Below are 25,539 nucleotides of genomic sequence, written 5' to 3' on the forward strand. Positions count from 1 at the left end.
TATGATCTTATAATCAAAGCTATTCCCTGTATCAGTTATCCTTGCAAACAAGTAGGAATCTAGCATCTAAGTGAAGACCTAAAGATACGTGCAGCTCTCTAGGTCCCAACACAGCCCATTCCACTATCAAATAGCCCTGTGGTTCTAGCCCTGTGTTGTCTAAATCTGCCCCAATGCAGCTTCTATCCATTACTCCTAGTTTTGCCCTCAGAAGCCAGGCAGAACAAGTTAATCCCTTTTCCACATAATTCTCCTAGTATCCAGGTGGGTATCTCTCATGTCTTCCCCCTAAGTCACATCTCTTCCAGGCCTCACTTCCCATATTCCATTCATCCATTCTCATATAATATAGTTTTGAGGGTTTTCCTCTGGATGTTGTTGTTGTTCAGTCATGTTAGTCATTTCTGACTCTTCATGACCCCATTTGGAGTTTTCTTGGCAAAGATATTGGAGTGGTTTGCTATTTCCTTCTCCAGATCATTTTACAGATTTGGAAACTGAGGCAAAGACTTGTCCAGGGTCATACAACTGGTAAGAGTCCGAAGTCATATTTGAACTTGGGACTTTCTGACTCTACACCTAACTCTCTATCCACTGCATCATACTCCCCAGTTTATCACTGACCTACCTAAAATATGGCACCCAGAGCTAGGTATATATTCCACCAGTTGACCATGGCAAAGAACAGTGGGGTTACCACCTCCCTTATTTATTAGAAATAACTATAGGGTGGACTTTCCTGAGAAGTAGAGTGAGATCCTTGTCACTAAATGCAAGGAAAGGCTGGACTTTTAGAATTGGTGTTACATTTTATGAAGGACATTAGCAAACACAGAATGTGGGTTCTTTGAGGGCAGAGACGGTTTCATTTCTATCTTTTTATCTCCAGTGGTTAGCATCATCACTAGCATGTAGCACTTAATGAGTGCTGATTGATTGACTAATTAATTAAAATTCAGTACATCCAAAAGGGGATAACCTTTCCAGCATGGGAAAGGAATCATGCCATGTGAAGAACTATTTATAGAAATGAGACTGGTCACTCTGGAAAAGAAAATACATGATCTTGGTCTTCAAACATTTACAAGGCTGTCATATGGAAGAGGGATATGATTTGTTTTTCTTTGCCCTAGAGGGCAGAACTAAGACCAACAGGTGAAAGTAGCAATGACATATATCCTGATTCTAAGACAGAACTTACTAATGCTTGGAGCTACACTGAAGTAGAAAGGACCACCCCAGTGGATAGTAAGTTCCCCTATCACTCAAGGTATTCAAGCATAGGCTGATCAGAGGGAAAAGGGCATTTCTGCTTAGATACAGGTAAGATTAGCTGCTAGCTCTAGGAGTCTGGAATTCTATGGCTGACCACTTCTAGGGGAATCTGTTGGGTACTGTTTTCCAGAAATTTTCAAGAATAAAGTAACAAGACAATAAGCATTTATTAATCTCTATGTGTCGGCACTGTGGTAAGGATAAGAACCCCTATGAAACAACAAAAATTGTCCTGAACTTGCCACAGGACAGTAGTTGTAAAATCTTTGATACCAAGATGAAGCTTGGTACACAAATGATTTTATGGATCCCTTGCAATAACTCTGTGACTGCTCAGTGGACTGATGTACAAAAATTAGATATCCCTGATATAGAAATGATCTCTGAACAAGTGAGGAGTAGGATTAGATAATCTTTAATTCCTTCTAGTTCTGAGATTCTATGAGTATAAGTATCATCCAAAGCAATCTAGTTCAATCTCCTACCCAGTGCAGGGACTGCCCATATAGGCCTCCTAATGGGAGGCAATCCATTCTCAGATGAACTCCTTCTTTTATTCTGGACAATGTAATTAACAGTAATTGGGGTCTAGGAGCACTGATCCCCAGCCTTTGGGGTTCATTCCACTTCAGCAGGAATAGAGCAAGTATACAAAGGGAATTGTTTCCTGTTCCTCTGGGCCCCTGATGCAACTTACCTCTAAGACCCTGCCACTGATATACCGGTCACACGTCTCGCACTTAATGCCAAACTGGGAATGGTAATCAGTCTCACAGTAGGGGACTCCATCCCTGTTGGAGGAATGCATGTGAGAAGAGAGGATGAGAGGAAAAATCAAAAGAAAACAACATATTTAGAGTATTAGGTTTAGTCTTCCTTTCAATTTCAGTCCTTCTCTCTACAGATGTCCACCCATCCCTTCACAGGGTTCTCATTGCTTATTAGATTCTCAGTTAATCAGGAAATCTTTAAATATCCTTTAAGGAGAAGCAGCTAGTTGAAGGTGCCAGAAATAGGGGCTGAAAGAGGACAGAAATACTCCTTTTCTCCTAAAAATTTCCAAATTCTTTCTCATTCTTTAGTCCTTTATTACCTCACCCTGCCCCCAAGTATTCTTCAATTTCTAGACTTTGTCCTAATTTTTCAAACTGCCTAAACAGAGGTCAAGGTAAGATTTCAGCAGGGTTGGTGGTCTCCCTAGACATGCCTAGAGGCATGTTAAATAACATGGACTAGAGGAGAGAAAGGCAGAGGCACTGGCCAGCGACCATCCAGGGAGATCCAGTGGGGAGAGAATAGTTTCCCTGTGCTACAATTCCATGTCTAATACCAATTTCTTGATTTTCATAATTGGCACAGTTTCTTATTTGGAAGTAAGTTTACACCAGCAGCCAAGAACAGGATTTAACTTAATAGGATTCTAGACTTTAAAAAGTTATTTCAAAATGGGCACTGTTGTTAAATTCTTTTTTAATATGGTTCTGGCTAATATTATAGTATATAAGGATGGTTTAATAGGGAGACTAAGATAATGAAAAGGAGTAGGAAGCAGGGAATCAGGAGCCCTGGACTGGGGACCCAACTCTGCCATCAACTTTCTCTGAGACTCTGGACAAGCCATTTTCCCTTTTCTGAGCCTTGGTTTCCTCCTTCATAAAATGAGTTATACTAGGTGATCTCAGATAATCCTTTCAGGTCTAATGCTCCATGGATTTGTCATTCCTGTCACTGAATCCACCTGTGGGTTCAGAGGAGCTAAAAAGAGCAGTTCAATGCAACTCTGTCAGATGCCTAGTAGTGACTGAGCACCTCAGAAGCCTGGAGCTTGGTCTGAGCATTGGACTGGACCAGGCACCTGGGCTGGATTCTCCCTCAGCTGCCAAGCACCTTAGAACCTAGTCCATAGAAAGTCAGAACTAGGAGAGACTTGATAATGCAACCTGTCTGAACCAGCAGAGATTTTAGAGTATAGAATATCCGAGCTAGGAGCTATCTTATAACATAAACTGTTAGAGCTGGAAGGTCTTTAGGGACCATTTATTTTGATGCCCTCACTGTATAGAGGAGGAAACTGAGGTTCAAAGAGTGAAAGTTCACAGCAAGTTAGTGACATAGCTAAGACTCCAACTCAGGGCTTCAGGGAGTGCTACCTGCTTCACTGCTAATCCTTAGCATCTGTCTATCCACCCAGATCAGTCTTGCTCTGGAAAGACTCATCGACTTTGGGGTCCCCTTGGGATAGGCAAGTCACTTGGAGTGGGGGAGTCAGACACCCACTTGCTAATATACTCCCCAGTGAGGACAGCCCCGCAGGTTTGGCATTTGAAGCAGCTGACATGCCATTGCTTCTCCAGGGCCAAGAGAGACTGGCCATGTTTGATCTCCTCCTTGCAGCCCGCACAGTCTGGAAAGATAAGGAGACACCACTGAAAGAAACATTCAGGGTCCCTGCCCCCTTTATTCCCCATCAGATTCCTGTTGCATTTGTAATAAGAACATTTCATGTCACATGCCTCTTAGTGTTCAACTCATTATGGGGGGGAAGGAGAAAGAGTACATAGCACCTACTATGTGTCAGGCACCAGGCTAAGTACTTTATAAATATTATTTTCTTTAATCCTTGCAACAGTCATATGAAGTAAGTATTATTATTCCCATTTTACAGTTGAGGAAACTAAGGCAAATAGAGATTAAATGACTTGCCCAAGGTTGCACAGATACTAAGTGTCTGTCTGAAGCCAATTTTGAATTTGGTTTTCTTGATTCCAGGCTCAGTAGTCTATCCACTGTGCCATCTGACTGCCTCTGATAGCAGAAAAATTCCTCGATTAGGAGTCAGAAGCCCTGAGTTTCAATTTAGCATATATTTAAGCACATGTCAAAATCACAGAATTTACCCAAGCTCAGAAAGGTAGTAGGAGGTGACAAAGATCAAATCTAATTCTAGGTCCTCTGACTTAGATCAAGACTCTCTCCAGTATACCACCTCTCTCCTAGTTTTGGCAGCTACGTAGTGCAGGGAATATAGTGCTGGTTTTAGAGTCGGGGGACCTGCATTCAAATATGGCCTCAGACATTTATTTTGCTGTTAGGCAAATCACTTAACTTCTGTTGGCCTCAGTTTCCTTATCTTAAATTTGAGGATAATAATAGCACCTGCCTCTCAGAGTTGTTGTGAAAATAAAAAGAGATAATGTCGTTAAGTGCTTTGCAAACCTTAAAGTACCATGTGATTATTATTAATTATTATTTTTCAAAACTATGGAACTCACAGGTATGAAGATGATCAGGATATAACCCAGAGTCAGTTGTGTAAGGGAAAGACCCCTGATTTTAGAATCACATGACCTGATTCAGGTTCTGGCTCTGATGCTTATTATCTGGGTGGCCTTGGGGAAGTTAAGTGGCTCCTCTGGGCCCCAGTTAACTCATCTATAAAGTTAAAGTTAGTACAGTTGTACTCCTTGCCTCAAAGGGTAATTTGCAAGAAGCATTTCATAACTATAAAGTCTGGCATAGATGAAAGAGCATTTCCTTTGGAGTCTGGAGCCATGAGCTCAAGCACTGGCTGTCACTCATTATTTCTGTGTGACTCTGAAAAAGTAATTTCTTTCACAGCCTTAGTTTTATTATCTGTAAAAGAAGAGAAACGGACCAGAAGTTCTCTAAGGTCATTTCCAACTTAGCCATCTATGATTCTAAGTGCTGGAGAAATTTGAGCTCTTATTCTATTGGTTTCCCCTATGATACTAGCCGTTCTATTTTTCTATCTCCCATCTTCATGCCCTTGCATGGGCTGTCCCCCATGTCTACATTCTCTCCTCATCTCCACCTTTCAGAATTCCTAGCTTCCTTCAAAGTTCAGCTCCTGTGCCACTTTCTACACATGGCCATTTTGAACTCCTCATTTGTTAGCACCCACCCAACATATTACTTTGCCCAGATTCTCCATATAATCCATGAATATATAATCCATGAATGTGCTGTTCCCTACCTTCATCAGAATCTAAGCTTATTGACTGTAGGGACTGTTTTGTTTTTGTGCTCATGTCCTTAGTACCTAGTACAGTGCCTGATTTAATAAATGCTTGTTGAATGAATGAATGAGTAAATGAATAAATGAAAAGATTGGGATCTATATCAGAAAAGAGAATGTTTCCAGATGAAATTATGAAGCCTTGAAGTTTTAAAGAATATGACCTAGCGGGATGAAGATAGGTTCAGCAGAAGGCCAGACAAAAGGAAGCAGTCAGACTAGACACACAGCCACTCACGGGCACCTGCACTTCCAAAGGCTGGGCATAACAATACAGAAATCCCATTACCAAAGCAGATGGCTCCCAAATCTATATAGTCTTTATCTTCTCAATGCCAACCTTGTATCTCCCCCAACTGTCTAATGGTCATTTCTGCTTGGATGTCCCTTCGGCATCTTAATCTCAGCCTGTTCAAAATGAAACTCCCTTGAACCTATCTTTCCTAAATAACTTCTTTCTGTTGAGGGTACTAGTGTGTCAATCAGTTAGTCAACAAGCACTTATTAAGTGTCTACCATGCGGACAAGGCATCATACCAAGTGACAAGGATACAAACAAAAGCGAAAGACAGCTTTCACTCTTGAAGTATGTTGTTGAGTTGTTTCAGTCATGTCCAACTCTCTGTGACCCTATTTGGGGTTGTTTTTGTTAGAGATACTGAAGAGGTTTACCATTTTTTTCTCCAACTCATTTTACAGACAAGAAAACTGAGAGAAACAGAGTTAAGTGACTTGCACAAGGTTACACAGCTAGTAAGTGTCTTAGGCCGGATTTGAACTCAGGGTCCTCTTGATTCCAGGGCTGGCACTCTGTCCACTGCACCACCTAGCTGCCTCTAGCCCTCAAGGACCTTGCCACTTTTTCTGTTGGGAGTATGAATGAGATATTCATTCAATAAACACTGATTCAGGGTTGGCTATGTGCCAAGTACTTAACCAAGTGCTGGAGATACAAAGAGAGGCAAAAGACAATCCCTGCCTTCAAGGAGTTCACTATCTAATGGAGGGAGAGACAACCAGCAAACAAGTATGTATGACCAGGATAAACAGGAAATAATTAAGAGGGAAGGCACTAGAATTAAGAAGGGTTAGGCAAGGCTTCCTGCAGAAGGTGGGATTTTAGCTGAGACTTAAAGGAAGCCAGAGAAGCCAGTAGGAGGAGATGAAGAGGGAGAGAATTCCAGGCCTGAGGGACAGCCAGAAAAACTGCTGGAATAGAGAAATGGAGTATCTTGTTTGTGGAATAGCTTGGAGGTCAGTGTCACTGAATCGAAGAGTACATGGCAAGGAGTAAATAACAAAACTGGAAAAGTAGAAGGGGGTTAGTTTATGAAGGGATTTAGTTTATTGAGTAACGGGGCAAGGTAATATGGTTCGATGTGTACTCTAGGAAAATCAGTTTGGTGATTGAATGGAAGGTGGATCAAAGAAGGGAGAGACACGAAGAAGGCAGACCTATCAATGTGCTAATATCTTTCAGGTGTTCAGGTGTGAAGTGATGAGGGCCTGCACCAGAGTGGTTAGTGTCAGAGGAGAGAAGGAGACATATTTGAGAGATGTTGCAAAGGTGAAATCAACAGGCTTTGGTGACAGAGTGGACACAGGGTGTGGGAGATAATGAAGAGCCAAGGATGACACTTAGATTGTGAGCCTGAGGGACTGGAAGGATGGTGTTGCCTTCAATGGAAGGATGGTTCCAGTTTCAAACTCTCAGTGATCTTTGATAATTCCCTCTCCATCTCCTATATCCAAATAGTTGCCAGATCATGTGGCTTCTGCCTCTTCAACATCTCTCACATCCATCCCCTTCCCTCCACTGACAATGACACCATCCTAATTCCGATTCTCATCACCTCCCATTAGGATTACTACAATAGTCTCCTAATTTATTTCTCTGCTCCCATTTCCTCCTCTCTCTGATCTATATGATATACAGCTTTTGAAATAATTTTTCCTTAAGGTATAATTCTTACCATATGTCAGTGGTTCCTCATTGCCTCTGGGAAAAATACAAATGTATCTACCTTTCCAGTTTTATTTCATACTACTCTCCACGAATTCCATGATCCAGTAAAATTGGACAACTTACTCATTTACTGAACTTAATGTTTCATTTCCACCTCTGTATATCTGCACACACCCTGAACAGACTCCCCCCTCATCGTTGAATCCATGGCTTTAAGGATAAGCTTAGGTGCCATTTCCACTGGGAATCCTTTTTGGATTTCCTTAGTTCTTACGGCTCCCTTCCTCCTCCAATTATCATGTTTCCTTATCAGTTTACATGATGTAATCCCTAGTAGAGTGTAAGTTCTTTGAAGGCAGGAACTATTTCATTTTTGTCTTTGTAACCTGTTGTATGGTATCTTGTAAGTAGTGTGTACTAACTAAATATCTGCTTAATTTTAATTTGAAAGTGGAATGGGGAGTAATTTCCTCATCCCTGGAATGCAATGGAGATTTGATCATTAGAGGGGATTCTAGGGTTGACTTAGATGATACTCCTAAGGTTTCCTCTATTTCTGAGATTCTACATTGCCAGCAAATTATAATTCTGTAAAAAATCTCAGAATGACAGAGCTAGAAGAGACCTTTGAGACCATCAAGCCTGAACCCTTTATCTGACAAGTTTAGAAATTGAGACCCAGAGTCTGAAAATGATGGGCAGGTAACTACCACCATCAAGCTAGCCAGCAGCAGACCCGGGTTTAGAACAAAGGTCTCCCAATTCTCAGGGAGATAGAGAAGCATCCACATCTTCTTAAATCAAAACTCTTTCCTTTGTTTCACATACAAAACACAATCCCTGTTGTCCTACTTGGGTTGTTTGTCAAAGTCCTTTCTAAAATGCGCCAATACAATCGGACAGATGTGGCCTGACCAGGGAGAGTTAGTAGGGCTATTTCTCTTATTTTGGATAATGTATTTCTGGCAATACTGCTTAAGACCATATTCATTGTTTCAGGTTGTTGGGTCACAGCATTTATGCATATTAAGACTGCTCTTCATTATAAACCTCAGGTCTTTTTTTCACATGAACTGTGAACTGTTATCTATCCATGTTTGCTTCATTCTATACTTGTACATTTTATGTCTTGAACCCATGTACAGGACTTTATTCCATTCTATTTTATCATATGAATTTGGGTCATTGTTCTAGTCTGGTGAAATCTTTTTTGGATATAGATTCTTTCATGTGATATGTTAGTTCACTCTCTGTCTCTCAACATTGCATCATTACCAAATTTGTTAATTATGTCATCTAATCTATAAAATTATATTGAATAAAATAAGTTTTAATAAAAATGCTGAAAAGTACATGACTGAAGAAGAGCCCTTTGGTTACTATTAAGCACTTCCTTCAAAGGTGACACCACTAATCCCCCTCATTCTATGGCATTCTTTCTGTGGATTTTCTCCAATGTATTCTGTATATAGTTTTTTTATACATAGCTGTTTACATGTTGTTTCCTTCATTAGACTGTGAGTTCCTTGAAAGCAGGTACTGTATTCTCAGCACTTAGTAGTTGGTACATAGTAGGTACTTAATAAATACTTACTGATTGACTGATCAATCACTTACTATTATCATTATTATCTTGTTTAAGAATAATGGTTAAAAATGGGTAAGAATTTTACAAGTTGAGGAGTTTTGATTAGTATCAGAGTACTCACATAATTTAATAATAGATTCATCAAAGTACCACGGTGTTAAATTTGTTCAGTAATCAGTAGTTATTTTCCCTGGTGTGGGGTTTGGAGAACATGCACATAGTTCATATGCTCTAATTAGTCACATTACCTATAAGCATCCATCAAGGTGCATTGAGTGAAATCTTCTGATTTTTAGATTTTTAATGGGCTTTCCCAGCTATATCCATTACCTGGTGACAAGAAAATTAGCTTCATTTTACCGTTGTCCTGACTGAGCTACAAAGGAAGGTAGCTGGCTATATGATCTAATTCTGAGAAGAGCAGAGGAAATTCCAACTTTTTCCTCGCAGGTTCTTTGATAACACATTTAGATGACATACCCCTTTTCTAGTGGGGCCACACAGCAGTTAAGTATGCCACAAATGGGCAGTATCCAGAGACAGCAGAGTCTGAGTATGAGAGGGAACAGAACTGGGCCTGTACTTACGGCTTGGTCCGTGAACTTTGATGGGCTTGGCACTGATCATGGAGTTCGAGCATGTCTGGCAAACACATTCTTTGCCACTGAATGTCACTTTGTCACCGATGGGGAAAGGTTTCCTGTAAATGGGAAGAATAAGAAATTCAGCACAGCTTCTAATTGTTCTCTGTCTGGCTGCCATGGAACTGAAATAAAATAATTATGATGATAATGCTAACAAATAATAATTATGGTAATATAAATCATAGACAGAGCTGGAAGGGACCTTGGAGATCAAGGAGTCGAATGCCCCCACTTTATAGAAGAGAGTTAAAGAGCTGCTCTACGACACACAGACAATAAATGGCGAAGCTGGGGTTCAATCCCAGGACTTCTGAACTCCAGAATCAGAGCTTTTTCTTATACTACACTTCCTAATGATAACACATTTATATGGTGCTCTAAAGTAATAAGTTTACTTTATCTCATCTTAATCTTGTAAAATCTTGGGAGGAAAGTGAAGCAAGCATAAGTATCCCCGTTTTGTAGATGAAGAAATTGAGGTCTAGATTTAGGAAATAGTTTGTTATGAAGCTAATCAGGGGAAGAGGAGGACGGTATCTTGGGGTCCTGCTTCCGATGCTGATGCTCTTACAATCACAGGATGGACAATTTGAAAGAGAATTTAGAGGTGACAAAGTCCAGTACACAGCCCTGTTCATGAATCTCTTCTATAATAACCTTGATAGGTCATATTCTCTCTCTGCTCAAACAGCTTTCATCAAGAAAAATTTGGAGAGGGACAATGACTTGCATAAATGTATACTGATGTTAAGTATATTAGAATTTGGACTCAGATCTTCTCACTCCCAAGTCACAGAGTCTACTGCTCTTGCCTCTGTACCATACTGCCTCTTTGGATGTGAACATACACAGACACTATCAGGTACATTCTGGGTCCTGTTGACTAGGAATATTATAATATCCATATTCATAATGATCCTGAGAAAGGGGGTAAGGCTTGGGGAAGTAATTAAAGTACAGAAATATTGAGATTTTGGCTAAGAGATGTGAGGAAGTGGTAATCTTGGCTTAATGAATAGTCTGGAATTAGTTCTATTATCCATTAGGTGTGGGACCTTGGGTAACTTAGTGTTTCTATGCCTCAGTTTATCTATCTGTAAAGTGACAGGATTGGACTAAGTTACAGAAATCTGTAATCTCAGATCAGAGAAAGACTGGAACCTTAAAACACAGAATTTCAGAGCTAGAAAAGGCTTCAGAGATAATCTTTTCCAGCCCTATAGGGCAAATATAGTTTCTATGGAGTGAAGCTTTTAACTTCCCTTCCTGTCTCTCGAGGTTATCATGTTGATACTGGGTAACCACTTGCTGCTTGTATTCTGGTGTGAGATAAGTCCTGCTTAAGTATGAGGTCTCCGTTATTTCTGATATGCTAAGATTCAAGATATTGAGACTTTTGAGAATATGTAGGAGCAAGATGTGACAAAAGAAACTAGTTCTATCAAAAGTAGAAATAGAAGTGTCATCAAGAAAAAATAACTTCAAAATAAAGTTGGATTTAGAAAGAAAGAGATAAATAAAAGGCATTCTAATACAATGAAAAATACAATGGCTTAAAAGAAACAGAAAAAAATATTCTAGAAGAAAAAAATAAGTTCAAATAATGCTAAAATAAACACTAGAAGAAAAACTAGATTTTCTCAAGGCACCCACTAAAGGGACTAAAGGAAAAATGAGTATGAATAAGAAATTTCTGGATAATTTGAAGATGAAATGGAACACTTTAGAAATATCAGTGAAAATGTAAGCACCCTATTGAATGGACAATAAAAAATAAAATTATTTCAATGGAGAATAGAATGGTAGAAATGCCAGTAAAAGCAGAAAACATGCCATAAAATTATAGAACTAGAAAAAAATTAGAATCTATGCAGATGAAAATGATGCATGAAGAGGACAGAGTAAAAAGGGGAAAAATGAATTTTTTGATTTCTTGAAAGAAAATAATTTTGCCACTTTGGTAAACTGTACAAAACAAAAGTAGGAGAAATATTGAAAAAAGGAATAGACAATAAAAATCACAAACCATCAGTCAGAGTGAAACCCAAGGTAAACAAATCATTATCAAGCTATAATGACAGGGAGATGATTTCTAAGCAGCCAAGAAGCAAGTTAGCACAAACTTTAAAATCTGCTTAGATTATGCAAGATTCTTCTATAACGTGAAAAATAATTGTAGAAACTAGAATATTATACATACAAAAATAGTGAAAGCCTCTATTCAAAAGACAAGCATTCTTTTTGAAGACAAAAGATGATCATTTAAGAATTCACAAAAATTTGAACAATCTGTGGAGGACCAAGCCAACCTTAAGGCTGGTTTTAATATATATGTTAAAAAAAAAAAAAAAGCACAGAGTCAGAGATAAGTAGGAAAATCAACAAGCTCTCTGCAGTTGTGATGAACTAGTCGAACCATCTGGCGATAACATGAGAACAATAACATGGCTTTGATTAACAACTGAATTATACAAGCACATTTGTGGGAGGGCAAAGGAGAAGAGGAAAAGAAGGAAGATGCTGATTTGGGGTGCTACAGATAAAGACTGAAAGAAAAAAAAGTAAAGCGAGTGAGACTGGCAGCTAAGTGGCACAGCAGCTAATGGACCTGGTCCAGAGTCAGGAGGTCTGTGCTCACATCTGGTCTCAGACACTTATTAGCTGAGCCTGGGCAAGTCACTTAACCCTATTTGCCTCAGTTTCCTCCTCTGTAAAATGATCTGGAGAAAGAAATGGCAAACCACTCCAGTATCTTTGCCAAGAAAACTCCAAGTAGGGTCATGAAGAGTCAGGAATGACTGAAAAGGACTCAGTTACAACCACAACAATAAAGTGAGTGGAGTGGAGAAATTCCAAAGTGATTTTCCATTTCAGACAAGGGTATGAGTGAGGAAATACAATTTTTGCAAAATTGTTGAGTTAATAGTATAAGATATAGGAACTGATTTTAGTGTAGTGCATGTTAAAGGTTGAGATAGGATTGATACTATTGATATAAGGAAGATTATTGCAAATAAAATTATTTTGTTTCACAAAACAAGTATTTTAATAAAGTACAGTAAGGTTATAGAATGAGATGTCTATCACAGTTATGGAGAGACGGGAAATGTTTGGCTATTCGACAAATGTAAGAAATTATAGGAGACAAAATAAATGTTTGATTATATCTAAATTGAGAGTTTGTGCACAACAAAAAGCAAAACAGAATAAAGAAAAAATAGATTGAGAAAAAAATCTTTGCTGTAAACATTACTGATAAAAATCAAATATAATTGACACAAATTTATAACAACAAGAGCTACTCCTTAATGTGACAGATGTTTAAAGGATATGGTAGTTCTAGAAAAAAAAAACAAATCACTCAGCACCTGAAAAAATATTGAGAAATGAAAGGCTATGTTGCATCTATTAAATTATCAAAAAAGTTTAAAATGGTAAAATTTGATGTTGACTGGACTACTGAAAAAGTCTCACCAGTTTGTTATTGGTGAAACTAAGTTGGTACATTTTTTAAAAAGACATGTAACATTATCTAATAAGAATTTTTAAAACTTCATATACTTTGCTCTAGTGATTCTTTCTCCCAGGATTATTCACCAAAGCTATTGACAAGAAAAAAATGCCTCTCCATACAAAAATATTCCTGGCAACATCATTCATAATAGCAAAACAATGGAATCAATCAATATACCAAAGGATTGAGGAATAGCTGAAAAATAATGATATATGAAGATAATGAAATAATCGCCATGTCTTATGAAGCATCAACTATGAAGAATACAGTTATATACAGGAAGTCACATCAAGTGGTGCAGAATGTAGAAGTCGGGACCAAAATAACTTTATTTACTGACTACAATTATATAACAGCAACACAATCTGGAAAAAAATATGCAAAAGAAAAAAGTTTAGTAAGCAAAGAAACAAATGGCATGATTTGTTTCTTATTAACATTAATAAACATTTTAATTTTTCTAAACAAATTACAAATAGGAAGTTTAGACTGGTTTGTTTGTTCCTTTTTTGTTTCTATTGTGTACCTGAATGCTTGTGTTAGTAGATGGTTACCCTCCTGTTGCGAGATCTAATTCACAAATAACTGGTAGCTATTCAGTTTATATCTGAGACTATATGGCCACAGTTGATGCACAGATGCTGGTTCTGAAGTCCAGAAACAAAGGGTCCTAACGGTGCTTCTGATCCTCACTAGCTGTGCGGTCATGGGTATGCTACTTAACTCCTATGTATCTCAGTCAACTCTTTGGGACTTATTTATTGATTCATGGATGGGTTGCTCTTTGAGTTGTTCAGTCATTTTAGTCATCTTGGAAGCTTTGTGACCCCACTTGGGGTTTTCTTGGCAAAGTAACTGGAATAGTTTGCCATTTCCTTCTCCAGATCATTTGACAGATGAGGAAACTGAGGCAAACAGGTTTAAATGACTTGCCCAGGGTCACACATCTAGTAAGTGTCTGAGGTCAAATGTGAAGTCAGGAAGATGGGTCTTCCTGACTTCAGGCCCTGCACTCTGTGCGTTGTGCCATCTAGTTGCTATGTGATTTGTTATAATAATTTTTTTTTTTTAAAGATTCTAGATTTCTAAGTTACACAGAAAATGCAGTGCACAGCCAGGTTTCCAGATGCCTAGGCCAGTGATATTTCCACTTGATCAAGCTGCTTTGGTGGATTATCTTTAAGGCAGTCTCTAAGCTCCTTTGTGCTGCAGTGAACTGCAGTCCTAATTTTCTTCTAGCTCTGATACTGTTTTTTGTCCTAAGGTTACTTCCAGCTCAAATATTCGACATTAGATATTCTAAGGCCAATCGCACCTTTGATATTCTGGATCCTCTTTTAGGGGGATGCCCAACCTTGTGAGGCTATCTTGCTATGAATTGAATTAGAAGATGTACTGGCCATGACCTGACTGAGTATAGAGTATCTTGTTACACTCTGTCCAAACAGAATAATGGAAAGAATAAGAGACAGGGCAGCTAGGTGGTACAGAGGATAGAGCACTGACCTTGGAATCAGGAGGATCTGAGTTCAAATGTGACTTCACATACTTGTCAGCTGTGTGACCCTGGGCAAGTTACTTAACCCCAAAGGCTTTCTCACCACCACCCCCAAATAAAAAGAATAAGAGTCAAGATTTCTAGATTCAAGTTCTGCCTCAGACAAGTTCTACCTTTGTGATTCAACTTCTCAAGGCCTTCATTTTCTCATCTGTAAAATGGGATAATCAGTCCTTGCCCTGTCTACCACTTCACAGGACTATTGAGAATTTAATGTTCTACAAATACTAAAGTGCTATCTTAATGAGAGTTATTTTCTTCCTGATCCCATATCCCAACCCACCCCTTCTTCAACCTTTGCCAGATTAGATGGCACAATGGATAGAACACTGGACTTGGACTGGAGTTCAAATCCAGCCTCAGATAATAACCATGTGACCCTGGGCAAGTCACAACCTCTGTCTACCTCAGGGAAATCCTAATGAGTCTTCAAGTCCCAACTCACCTCTTCTGTGAGACCTTCTATTGTTACCCTCCTTTGTAGCAATAAAAATAACAGCTGATGTTTAGGTAGTACTTCAAGGCCTACGATGCACTTCAGGGCTGTTAAAGCTTCATAACAAGCTCATGAAGTGCTTTGTAAAAGAGTTCATGACCTCCATTTTATGAATGGAGTAATGTAGACCCAAGAAAGGCTATGAACTGATTTGCTCATGGTCACGTGACTATAAGTGGCACGGCTGGGCTTGAAATCCAGGACTGCTAAGACCATATGGTCTTTCCACATTACCAGGCTGCCTACCATTCCAAAAGCAATGGCTCCCTCTTCTCGACAACCAAATCCCTTATGCTCTGAGCCACACGCTTGCAATTAATCACATCCTGGCCTGTGACAGCTCTCCTAATGCTGCTGTGAACTGTGATTTATGTCTTTTACTGTTATTTCACTTTTCCCTTGTGCACATCCCATCTCACCTATTAGACTTTCCCATTGTGACAATTAGAAACAGTCACCGACACGATGATTAATGGGCTCACAGAGAATCATAACGTCCAATAACATCCTCTCCCAAAGCCTCCTCATGGTGTGGAAGTGACCCTGCATTCTCAAAGCCCATGCCAGCAGACTGCAAGGAAGTCCCACCAAAGGGGAGGAACTGAGGCTGCCCCAGGGTTGAACTATTTGCATATTTTCCAAGGACCCCTCTCCCCATTCAGCTTTTTTGCAGATCATTATCTCTGTTTGGCTATGACTTTGTCCTTTCTGAATCTTGACCCTGTGTCCACTCCATATTAAAATCTACTGTCAAATTATAAGGCAGCCAGGTGACAAGGTAGATAGAGCTCTGGACCTGCAGTCAGAAAGAACTGAGTTCAAATCTAGTCTCAACCATTGTTGATACTGGGCAAGTCCCTTAACGTCTCTGAGCCTCAGTTTGATCATATGTAAAATGGGGATAATAACAGCACTTACCTCCTGGGGTTGTTGTGGGGATAAACTAATACGTATAAAATGCTTTGTAGACCTTAATGTACTTATATAGATGCTATTGTTAGCATATTATAGTTATTATCATTATTATTAATGATGACTTCCTCCTTGTCCGATAACCACTCACGACTTGCCAGACTTTCACCTTGGATTACTCTCCCCATCTACCTGTTCTGCTCCTGCTCACACACTACTGAACAAAACTGAAGGAAGCCACTCACCAAGGTGAGTCTACCTCTCAACTCCCCCTCCTCTCAAATGTTACCTCTCCTCAACTCAGCTCTCATTTCAACAAGGCAATCCTTGTACTTCTCCCTAATTGCTTCTCTAAACTACTCCCCAAAGAGTGTTCCAGATCTTTTCTTCTCAAATTTCCTAAACCTCCCCGCCCTACCTTCTTAACTGATGACCTCACCTTCCTTGTACTTTTGTATGAAGGAAACAAGCATTTATTAAGTGCCTACTATGTGCCAGGCACTCGGCTTAGTGTTTTATATTATTTCATTTGATCCTTCCACCTATAGGAAATAGGTGTTATTATCTTACAGAAGTTAGGTGACTTGCCCAAGGTTACCCAGCTAGTAAGTACCTGAGGTCTTCCTGACTCCAGGCCCAGGGGTGTTTCACCTGTACCACCTAGCTGCTTATTTTACAAATAAAATTGAGACTATGCGCTGAGTTGTCTCCTCTCCCCTTCTTTTCATCTCAAAATTCCTTGACATCATCCCTTCTTCCTTTCTTTTAGTCTTTGAAAATGAGGTAGCCCTTCTCCTCACCAGGGTCAAGTCCTCTACAAGAGCCCTCATTCCCAATACTTCCTGTCTTCAGCAGTAGGTCATGTCAAAGTCTCCCACATTCTTAAAAAAACCCTTCACTATACCTTCCTATCTCTTTAGACTGTTGTCTAATTTCTCTTCTCCCTTCTCAAATTCTTAAAGAAGCTAGCCATTTTCCTTGCCTCCATTTACTTTCTTTTCACCAAGACTTAGACCAAAATAACAATAATCCAATAACGTCCTCTCCCAAAGCCTCCTCATGGTGTGGAAGTGACCCTGCATTTATCAGCCATCTCCTGTTCCTGGAATGTACTTCCTCTTCACCTCAATGAATTCCTAGTGTCTTTCAGCACTCAACAAAATATATCACCTCCTTATAAGATCTACCTTGACTCTCCTCCCAGTTGTGAGGGTTTTTCCTCCCCCACTACCTTGTATTTATTTTTTACATATCTATATGTGTATATATTGTCTCCCTAGATAGAATGTAAGCCTTTTCAGAGTGAGGACCATGTCAGTTATTGTCTTTGTATTCCTAGCATCTAGCAAAGTGCTGGGCAAATAGTAGATGCATGAAAAACATTTTCTGATTGAAATGATGATTATGGTAGCAGTAGGAATAGCTGATTTAATGCTTCTGGTGATGAGTGACAGTTTTATATCAATTTGTTTGCCAAGCATTTCACATAGATTATCTCATTTGAACCTCACAACCACCTTAGGAGGTGGGTGGATACTTTGGGCTAAGTATAGTTAGGCTCATCACAGGAGGGTAAGTCACTAGGGAGTGACTCAGGTCCCTTCCACAACCCTTCCCTTTCCCTGAAGGCTCATATGTATCAGAGGCTGGTGGATGCTTACAGCCCCACTGCCTGTGTCCCGGAGCTCTGTTTATTACAAGATCTGGAAGGAGGAGCCATTACCTGAGGAGCACAGGTCAGGCTGCAGCCATCTGAGCATTAGTCATCTAGTTTTGCAATCAAAGACACAGCTGAAGGTCAGGCTGAGTTGCCCTGGAAATATTGACTTTTGTCTGTTCAGGGGAGGCCCCCATAGGTCTCCTGTATCCTTTTTGTCAGGTTGAATTTCTGAATTTACAGAATGAGGAATGGAAAAAAAGAGCCTGGGTTCATAGAAAGAGGCTAATGTGGGACTTCCCTATAATCATCACTATCTTAGTCACAGTTCCATCAGCAGAGTTGAATGAGGAAGACTATAGCTCCTGCAGACACTCTCTCCTGTTAGAGTTTTCATGCGATCACCCTACAATGGTTCTTTTCCAACCTGTACAACCAATCTTTCTTCATCTCCTTCATAGGTCCAAAATCCATAGCCTGTCCCCCATGCATGGCTGTAAACACTAGGGCTCCACCCCAGGCCCTCAATTATTCCCTACCTGTACTCTATCATCTTTTGAAAAGCTCCTCTTCTCTCCCATGACAGATGACTCCCAGATCTTCACATCCAATCCTCATTTCTCTCTTGAGTTCCAGTCTTGCCTCCCCAAAAGCCTGCCATAAAATATTGACCTGGATGTCTCATAGGCATCTCCAACTTAACCTTTCCAACTTCCTTCACTTCAACTAATTCTACTGAGGACATTACTCAGGCTCACGGTCTAAGAGCTATCTTCACCTCTTTGGTCTCACTCACACAGTCCCTCTAATCAACTGCCAGATCTTGTCAGCATTACCTTCTCCATATCTCCTGAATCCTCCCTCTTCTCTCTAGTCATACCACAACCACCCTGGTCCAGAGCCCCTTCACTTCTTTTCTGAATGACTACAGTTGTTCTCTCTGATCAAGTCCATCCTTTCTTCCTTCTGCCAGCTGCCAAACTGATCTTCCTAAAAGATCTGACCATACCATCAAATCTCCAGAAACGTCAATGGCTCCCCATTGACTTCACATTAAAATACACACTTCTCTGTTAAGCAATGAAAATTTTTCACACTTGTTTCAACTTACATTTCCAGACTGACTATAAATTATTCCTTTCATGTGCTCATTGGCCACACTAGCCTTGTTTGTTATTCCTTGTACATAATTTCTTTGTATATTACTTTGGCTTCTTCTCTTACCTCAGAGCTTTGTCATAGGCTAGTCTCCAAGCTTGGAATGGTCTCCTCTCTTCACCTCCACCTCCTAGAACCCCAATTCCCTTGAAAGCTCAACCTGCCACCTCCTTTAAGAGACCAATCCTCATTACACCAGGTGTTAGTTTCCCTCCCTCAATATTTTTTATGTATATTCTGTATTTATTTATCCATGAATATGTTGTCTCTCTCTAGTAAGAGATTGTCTTATTATTGTATTTTTATTCCCAGTATCTAGTATAGTGTATGTGGCATATACTATACTAGTGGATGCACTTAGGTGCTTCCTAAGTGTTTGTTGATTGGCTAATTGGTGGCTAGTAGTCTTCCATCATAAAAAAAAGTGCCCTCTTAGGAGGGAGGTTACATAAGACAAATCTTCACTCTGCTGATATTACCTTCCCCCTGCATTTTGTGTTTTCCCACACTTCATGCTGCTCTCCCCAGAGTTCCAGGTCTTTCCCTACCTCCTTCCTGGCCCCTTTGATTTGGCTGCCCTGGGAGCTCCAGCTTCTCCCAGCTGAGACTCCTATTTACAGACTCACTGAATGGTAGGGCTGAAAGGGGCTGTAGGAATCGTCCAGTTCAACTTGCTCATTTTACTGAGGAGAAAATTGGGGCCGAGAGAGGTCAAGGCTTGAATGGCTGGCAAAATTCAATAAGACAGAATTTAACAAGGCTAAACATGACATTTGGCTCCAGAAAAGCTATTGCACAAGTACGTATTGGGGGAGGCATGGCTAGAAAACAGTTACTGAGGAAAATGAACTAGAGGTTTTAGTGACCTGAAAGCTCAAGATGAGACAACAGGGTGATATGGCAACCAAAAAAAAGAAAACATTAGTTATCATCTCTCTTATACTAAATTAATAGTATTACAGTAGTCTGGCTGCCTTGGTCAGAGTCTCTGGAGTATTGTGTGCATTTCCCTGCACTACATTTTAGGAAAGATAATGACAAACCTGGTTGGGTCTAAATCAGGACAGTAAAGGGCCTAAGGTCAATGCTTTATAGGGATCAGTTGAAGGAACTGGCACTTGTAGCCTGGAGAAGAGAAGACTTAAAGGGAGTATGAGAGCTGTTTTTACGTGTTTGAAGGATGGTTGCATGGAAGAGTTCTCCATACACCCTGCAACCAGACTGATTCTCTTTCCACTCCTTTACAGCACATTCTATCTCCTGAGTTTGTTTATCAGCCATCTCCCATTCCTGGAGACTCTCCTCCTACCTCCTCTTTTGGCTTCTCTGGTTTTAAGACTCAGTTCCAAGCTCACTTTCTGTGAGAAGGCTTTTTGGGTTCCCCATTCAGCGTCTGCTTGCCCCTAGCATCTTTCTTCTAGATTATCTCCTATTTACACTAACTTTTTTGTACATAGCTGTTTGCATGTTTTCTCCTTCATTAGTATGTGAGCTTCTTGAAAGCAGGAGACCTTGTTTTTTACTTTCTTTGTACCCCTCATACTTAGTATAGTCCCTGGCACATAGCAAGTGCTTAGTAATTGCTTATTGATCTAGTGGATTAGACTTGCTCTGAACTTGAGCTCAGAGGGCTGTAGAGAATTAAATTTAAGTTCAACATGTGGAAGAATTTACTAATAATTTTTTGTGTTCATCCTTCATTGCCAAAGAATAATCCAAAAATGGAATGGGCCACGATGGAAGGCATAGTTCTCCAAGCAGAGGATATATGACTATTCATTGGGATTGTTACAGAGAAGGCTTCTGTGTAGGTTTAAGTGGGACTAGATGACTTCTGAAGGACCTCCAGATTCTAAGATTCTTTGATTCTGTGACTTGTCTGACGTACTAGTTTGTTACCAAGATCTAGTTAAATCCAGGTCTGACTCAAAACTCAGGCTTTCTAATTCTAAGATCAATATAATTTCTGTTCTACCATATTGTTCTCTAAGATTATAACTTGAATATGATCCTCTGTCACCAGAAAAATTCTTTCTCTTAAGCAATGTGAATTGCTCCTAATTTTCTACCTCAAGCACATCACTATCCCAAAAGAGGGCTAGGGATATAATATGGGTTCAGAAAGTTGAACTAGGCCCAAAGCAGGGGAAGTTCCAAGACAGAAGACCAGCCCAATATAAGCATGAACTTCCTGACAATTAGATGTCCAACAATGGAGTAGATTCCTTTTCACTGGAAGTGTCAGAACCAAAGCTGGATGATCTCTGTAATGAGGAGACTTTTGTACCTCGAGCATGATTGGACTAGATGCCCTACAAAGTCCTCTCCAGCTCTGAGATGCTGAATGAGATGAAACCAATAAATGATAAGATGGGAATAGCTTCTTTCCTTGATGGCTTCCATCGGGCTTGCCCCCATCCCTCCCCCCGCTGCTTACTCACCTACACAAGCTGCACACGAAACACTTGGGGTGGTAAGTCCTGCCCAGGGCGGAGATGACCTCGCCTGTGATGAAGTCCCGGCAGCTGTGGCAGCGAGTGCCATAGAGCTGCTGGTAGTCTTGGGTGCAGATATACTCACGGTTCTTGAAGAAAAAGCCGGATTGGGCCAGGTCACAGCCACACACTGGGGTGGATGGAGGGAGGGGTTGGGGGAGGGAGACAGAAAACACAGGGTTGGGGAAAAGACAGGGTTAGCCCAGCAAGAGATCCTCCTGGATCCTCACAAGGATAATTCAGAGTCAGTGCCTTAGATCTGCCTCTCACATGTCGGAATGCTAGGATTCATGAGCGTGATGGAAAGGTCCTTAAAACTACCTAGGCAGTGGTGTAGAGGCAAGGAAGAGTGGGCCTAGGTCAGGAGGCTTGCGTTTGGATCCTGACTCTGGACAATCACTGAACTTTTCTGAATTTCATTTTCTCTTTAAAGTGAGACTAATTATCCATGGACTCCCTAAATCACAGGGTTGTTGTGGAGAACGTTTTTTATAAACCATTAAGTCCTACAGCAAGGCAAGTATAATTATTGGGAAACTGAAATCTTTTGTTGCTGCTGTTCAGTCATTTCTGACCTTGTGACCCTGTTTGGGGTTTTCTTGGCAAAGATACTGGAGTGGTTTGCTATTTCCTTTTCCAGCTCATTTGACAGATGAGGAAACTGAGGCAAACAGGGTTAAGTGACATACCCAGGGTCACACAGCTAGTAAGAGTTTGATGCTGTATTTGAACTCAGTTCTTTCTAACTCTAGGCCTGCCAGTCTATCTACTGTGCCCTCTAGATTGAGGTCTAGGGAATGGAAATTACTTGTCCAAGATCACACAAGGTTAGTGACACAACTCCAGAACTAGAACTACCACATAGTCAGAAGAACCTTGAGAGATTATCTATGTCCAGCCTTCTTTAGAGAGGAAGAAATTGTGACCTAGAGAGGAAAGGGATTTGCCAAAGGTCACACTTCGAGTTAGTAGTATCTTTAATTTAAAATTAGAATCGTTCATTCATTCAGTAAATAATTAAATATTTTCTTGCTGAAGGAAATGCAGATATATGTATAATAAGACCCTTGCCCCTAGGGAGCTCCCAGTACAGTATAAGAGATGAATAACATAGATACAGATTGTGAAAGGAGGTCAGATGTCAGAAAGTCTGGGTTCTGCTCCCAGCTCTCACACTTAATAGCTATGTTACTGTGGGCAAGTTAGATATCTGAGCCTCAGTTTCCTCAGCTATAAGCAAATACTTGCACTACCCACATCATAGGATGGCTATGAAGAAAGCATTTTATGTACCTTCAGGAACAACATAATTGTGAATTATTAATATTATAATACAAGGAGATGGGATAAGGAAAGTATCTACAAAGTGCTATAGGGGATCAGAGAAAGAATGGACACATCTGCTGAAGGTCCAGGAAAAGCTTCATGGAGGAAGTATTGAAAGTCAGCGATGACACTGCATATTCTATAGCCTGTGGTCTGTCCCAGTTCTAGCATTCTCTGCTCTCCATTTAGAGGTTCCTTCTGGCTCTGAACATTTTGTGTTCTATGTTCTGGCAATCTGTGTAACTTCAGCATTTTTATGGTCTAAGGTTCCTACTAGCTCTGGAATTTCATGTTTTTATGTTCTAAGGTCCCATCTATTTCTAACATTCTATTCTCCAAAGTCTTTTCTAGCTCTGAGATCCTATGCTCTAAGGTTTATTAAGCTCTGGTGTTCAATATTCTGAGAACATGTCCAACTCTGCTATTCTACAAATCTATGACAAGGAGAAAGAAGAGAGGTTGGCTTTAAGCCTCCCCACATTTATATATATTTTTAACAAAGTGTGAGTGAGACTTTGATGTCTTCAAAGCCTACTCCACTGTAATGTTAATGTAAAGTTAATGGTGGGTAGGAGGAAGACTTAAAGATCTTCCTCACCCATAAATAGACCTCAGTACCTTTTGTTAATGTCCATTGAGGCACTGGGTCAGAGGGTCCTGCCCTCTGGCTCTGAAAAGCATATAAATACTCTGAAGTGAGGTTTTACTTTGGGGCTTAATCATTGGAAGTGTTTGTTTGGCCAGATGAGACTCTTGGTAGCCTCTTAGGAGCCCTCCAGCTTTGAAAACCCAGATGTTGGTGCTTCTCTCTCTGGTAACTATGCATGTATATAATGGTCAGACAGTTGGAGCTGTCTGTTGATCTGTAATGTATGTATTGCTTATGGTCAGACAGTTGGAAGACCTGTCCATTGGTCTTTATTTCTCTGCTTGTATTTTCTCTGTTGGTATATGCGTTTGATTAAAGTGATAGTTGACCCCTCAAAAGCTGCTTTCCTTTTAGAAAAGCAGATCTAAGAACCTGCACAGCAGGTCCTCCTGTGTATTCCAAGGTCCTTGCTGTTACACCCACAGAGAGGCAGTGTGGGTGGGTGGTGCTTAGTGATATATATGTAAAGGTATATATATGTGTGTAAGGGTGCATGCATGGTGGTTGTGTTAAGGAGAGTCCTTTCTTTGATCAGACACCGTGACCATGCATCAGGACCAAATAGTGCCTGGTCTCAGAGGAAGGTTAAAGTACAAATTGTTCTTGCGTGGGCAGATGTCATATCAGTTGAAATCATGGTTATGGAATTCATTAGGTCATGGCCTCCAACCCTGTTGGAAGCTGCTTCTGTTTTTTCCCTTCTTCTTCTCTCCTTTGTTTTTTTCCCTCTGGGCTACCTTTCCCTTCAGGGAAAATCAGGAAGCCAACAAGAAAGCTTGGAACGGTGTGTCCTTTCCTTCATATCACCCCCAAGGGAACGGAAATAGGGAGCTTTGGGTGGGGAGGAAGAAGGGGCAGAAGTGGTAGCCTGAGGTCTAGTGGGGGAGAGAGGAGAGCATTTCAATAGGGTTTGGGTAAGCCAAGGTCTCAGTCCTGATTAATGATGTGAAAAGGGTGAGAAGAGGGATGGATGGAGGCTAAAGCAGAGTGGACAGTTTCCCATTGTAAATAGCTATGTTCCTCGCATAGACCAACACTCTAGCTAGGCAATTAAGAAACCAGTAGTCCCAGCTCAGCCACTGACTTGGTGTCTGACCTTGGAAAAGTGACTTCCCCTCTCCTGGCCTCGGCTTCCTCTTCTGTAAAGAGAAGAGAGTTGGCCTAAACATTTATATGGTGATTTAAGATTTATAAAACTCTCCAAAGCAGTCTGGTGAAGCGGGTAGTGAAGTGGTGAAGTGAGTCACTATCATTAAGTCTGTTTTATGGAGAAACAGGTTCATTGTGTGGAAATGATTTGCCCATGGTAACACAACTTGTAAATGTCAGAGGCAGGATTTGAATCCAAGTCCCCTGATGACAAGCATATTCTCCTTCATAATAACCATTGACATTTATATAGAACTTGGCAATTTAGAAAGCACTTAACACATGTTATCTCATTTGATCCTCATACCAATCCTCTGAGGTAGGTGGTATATGAATCCATTATCCAAATTTTTCAGATGAAGAAATTGAGGCTTCAGTAAGTTAAGTGACCTGCCTAAAATCATGCACTTAATAAGTAAAAAATTCAGGACCCAAACCCAGGGCTTTTGCTTCTATGTTCAGTATTCTTTTTACTCTCCCATGTTGCTTCTCTCTAGAGAGATAGCACAAGCAGTGTTAAATTGGGAGTCAGGAAAACTGGGTTTTAATCTTGGCTTTATCACTAACTTATCTAAGGTTGATATCCCTTTCAGAAATTCAATTTCCTCATCTGCAAAAGAGGAGGTTGAACTAGTTGGCTTCTGAGTCACTCTCCAACTCCAGGCCCATGATCTTGTGGTCTCTGAAGTCCCCACCATTCCTAGGATTCTACTATTTTGAAATAGGCACTCAAAAATATCTTTCTGATTCAAAATGAATTCTCAGAGCAGGGAGAGAATTTTGTAGAATAACAGTCATCTAGTTAGAAGGAATTTTGCCTCTGGGAAAGATTATATGAAAACCTTCCCATAAAAAAGGTAAGATACTGTCATGTCAAGGGTAAGAAACTGTTCTTCTCATTGCAATGATTATTATTTCCTATAATAGCATCTCTACAAGATAAAATGTCATAGCCTTCTTTCAGAAAACCTTCTGGTAATTTCTTGGACTGGAAAGTTCCTTGAGAGTATCTGAATACCTAGACTACTACAGGGCTTCCTCAATGATACCTGTGATCACTCAAAAGATATAGGCATAGGAAATTTAACACAGGAAATTTGAATGGGTAACTGATTC

At 40.2% G+C, this 25,539-nt stretch overlaps 1 protein-coding gene across 1 annotated transcript in view; it reads right to left on the minus strand.

Moving 5' to 3' along the window:
* ABLIM3 (actin binding LIM protein family member 3) overlaps positions 1–25,539 on the minus strand; it is a 167,797-nt gene that overhangs the window by 69,597 nt on the left and 72,661 nt on the right. The window contains exons 3-6 of the mRNA XM_072631018.1: positions 21,246–21,429; positions 9,453–9,565; positions 3,553–3,679; positions 1,973–2,066 (exon numbers count right to left, since the gene is read on the minus strand). Of these exons, the coding sequence (XP_072487119.1) occupies positions 1,973–2,066; positions 3,553–3,679; positions 9,453–9,565; positions 21,246–21,429 (518 nt within the window). The remainder of the gene's footprint in view (positions 1–1,972; positions 2,067–3,552; positions 3,680–9,452; positions 9,566–21,245; positions 21,430–25,539) is intronic.

The sequence above is a fragment of the Notamacropus eugenii genome, chromosome 1 (genome assembly GCF_028372415.1).
Source record: "Notamacropus eugenii isolate mMacEug1 chromosome 1, mMacEug1.pri_v2, whole genome shotgun sequence".
Classification (NCBI taxonomy): Eukaryota; Metazoa; Chordata; class Mammalia; order Diprotodontia; family Macropodidae; genus Notamacropus; species Notamacropus eugenii.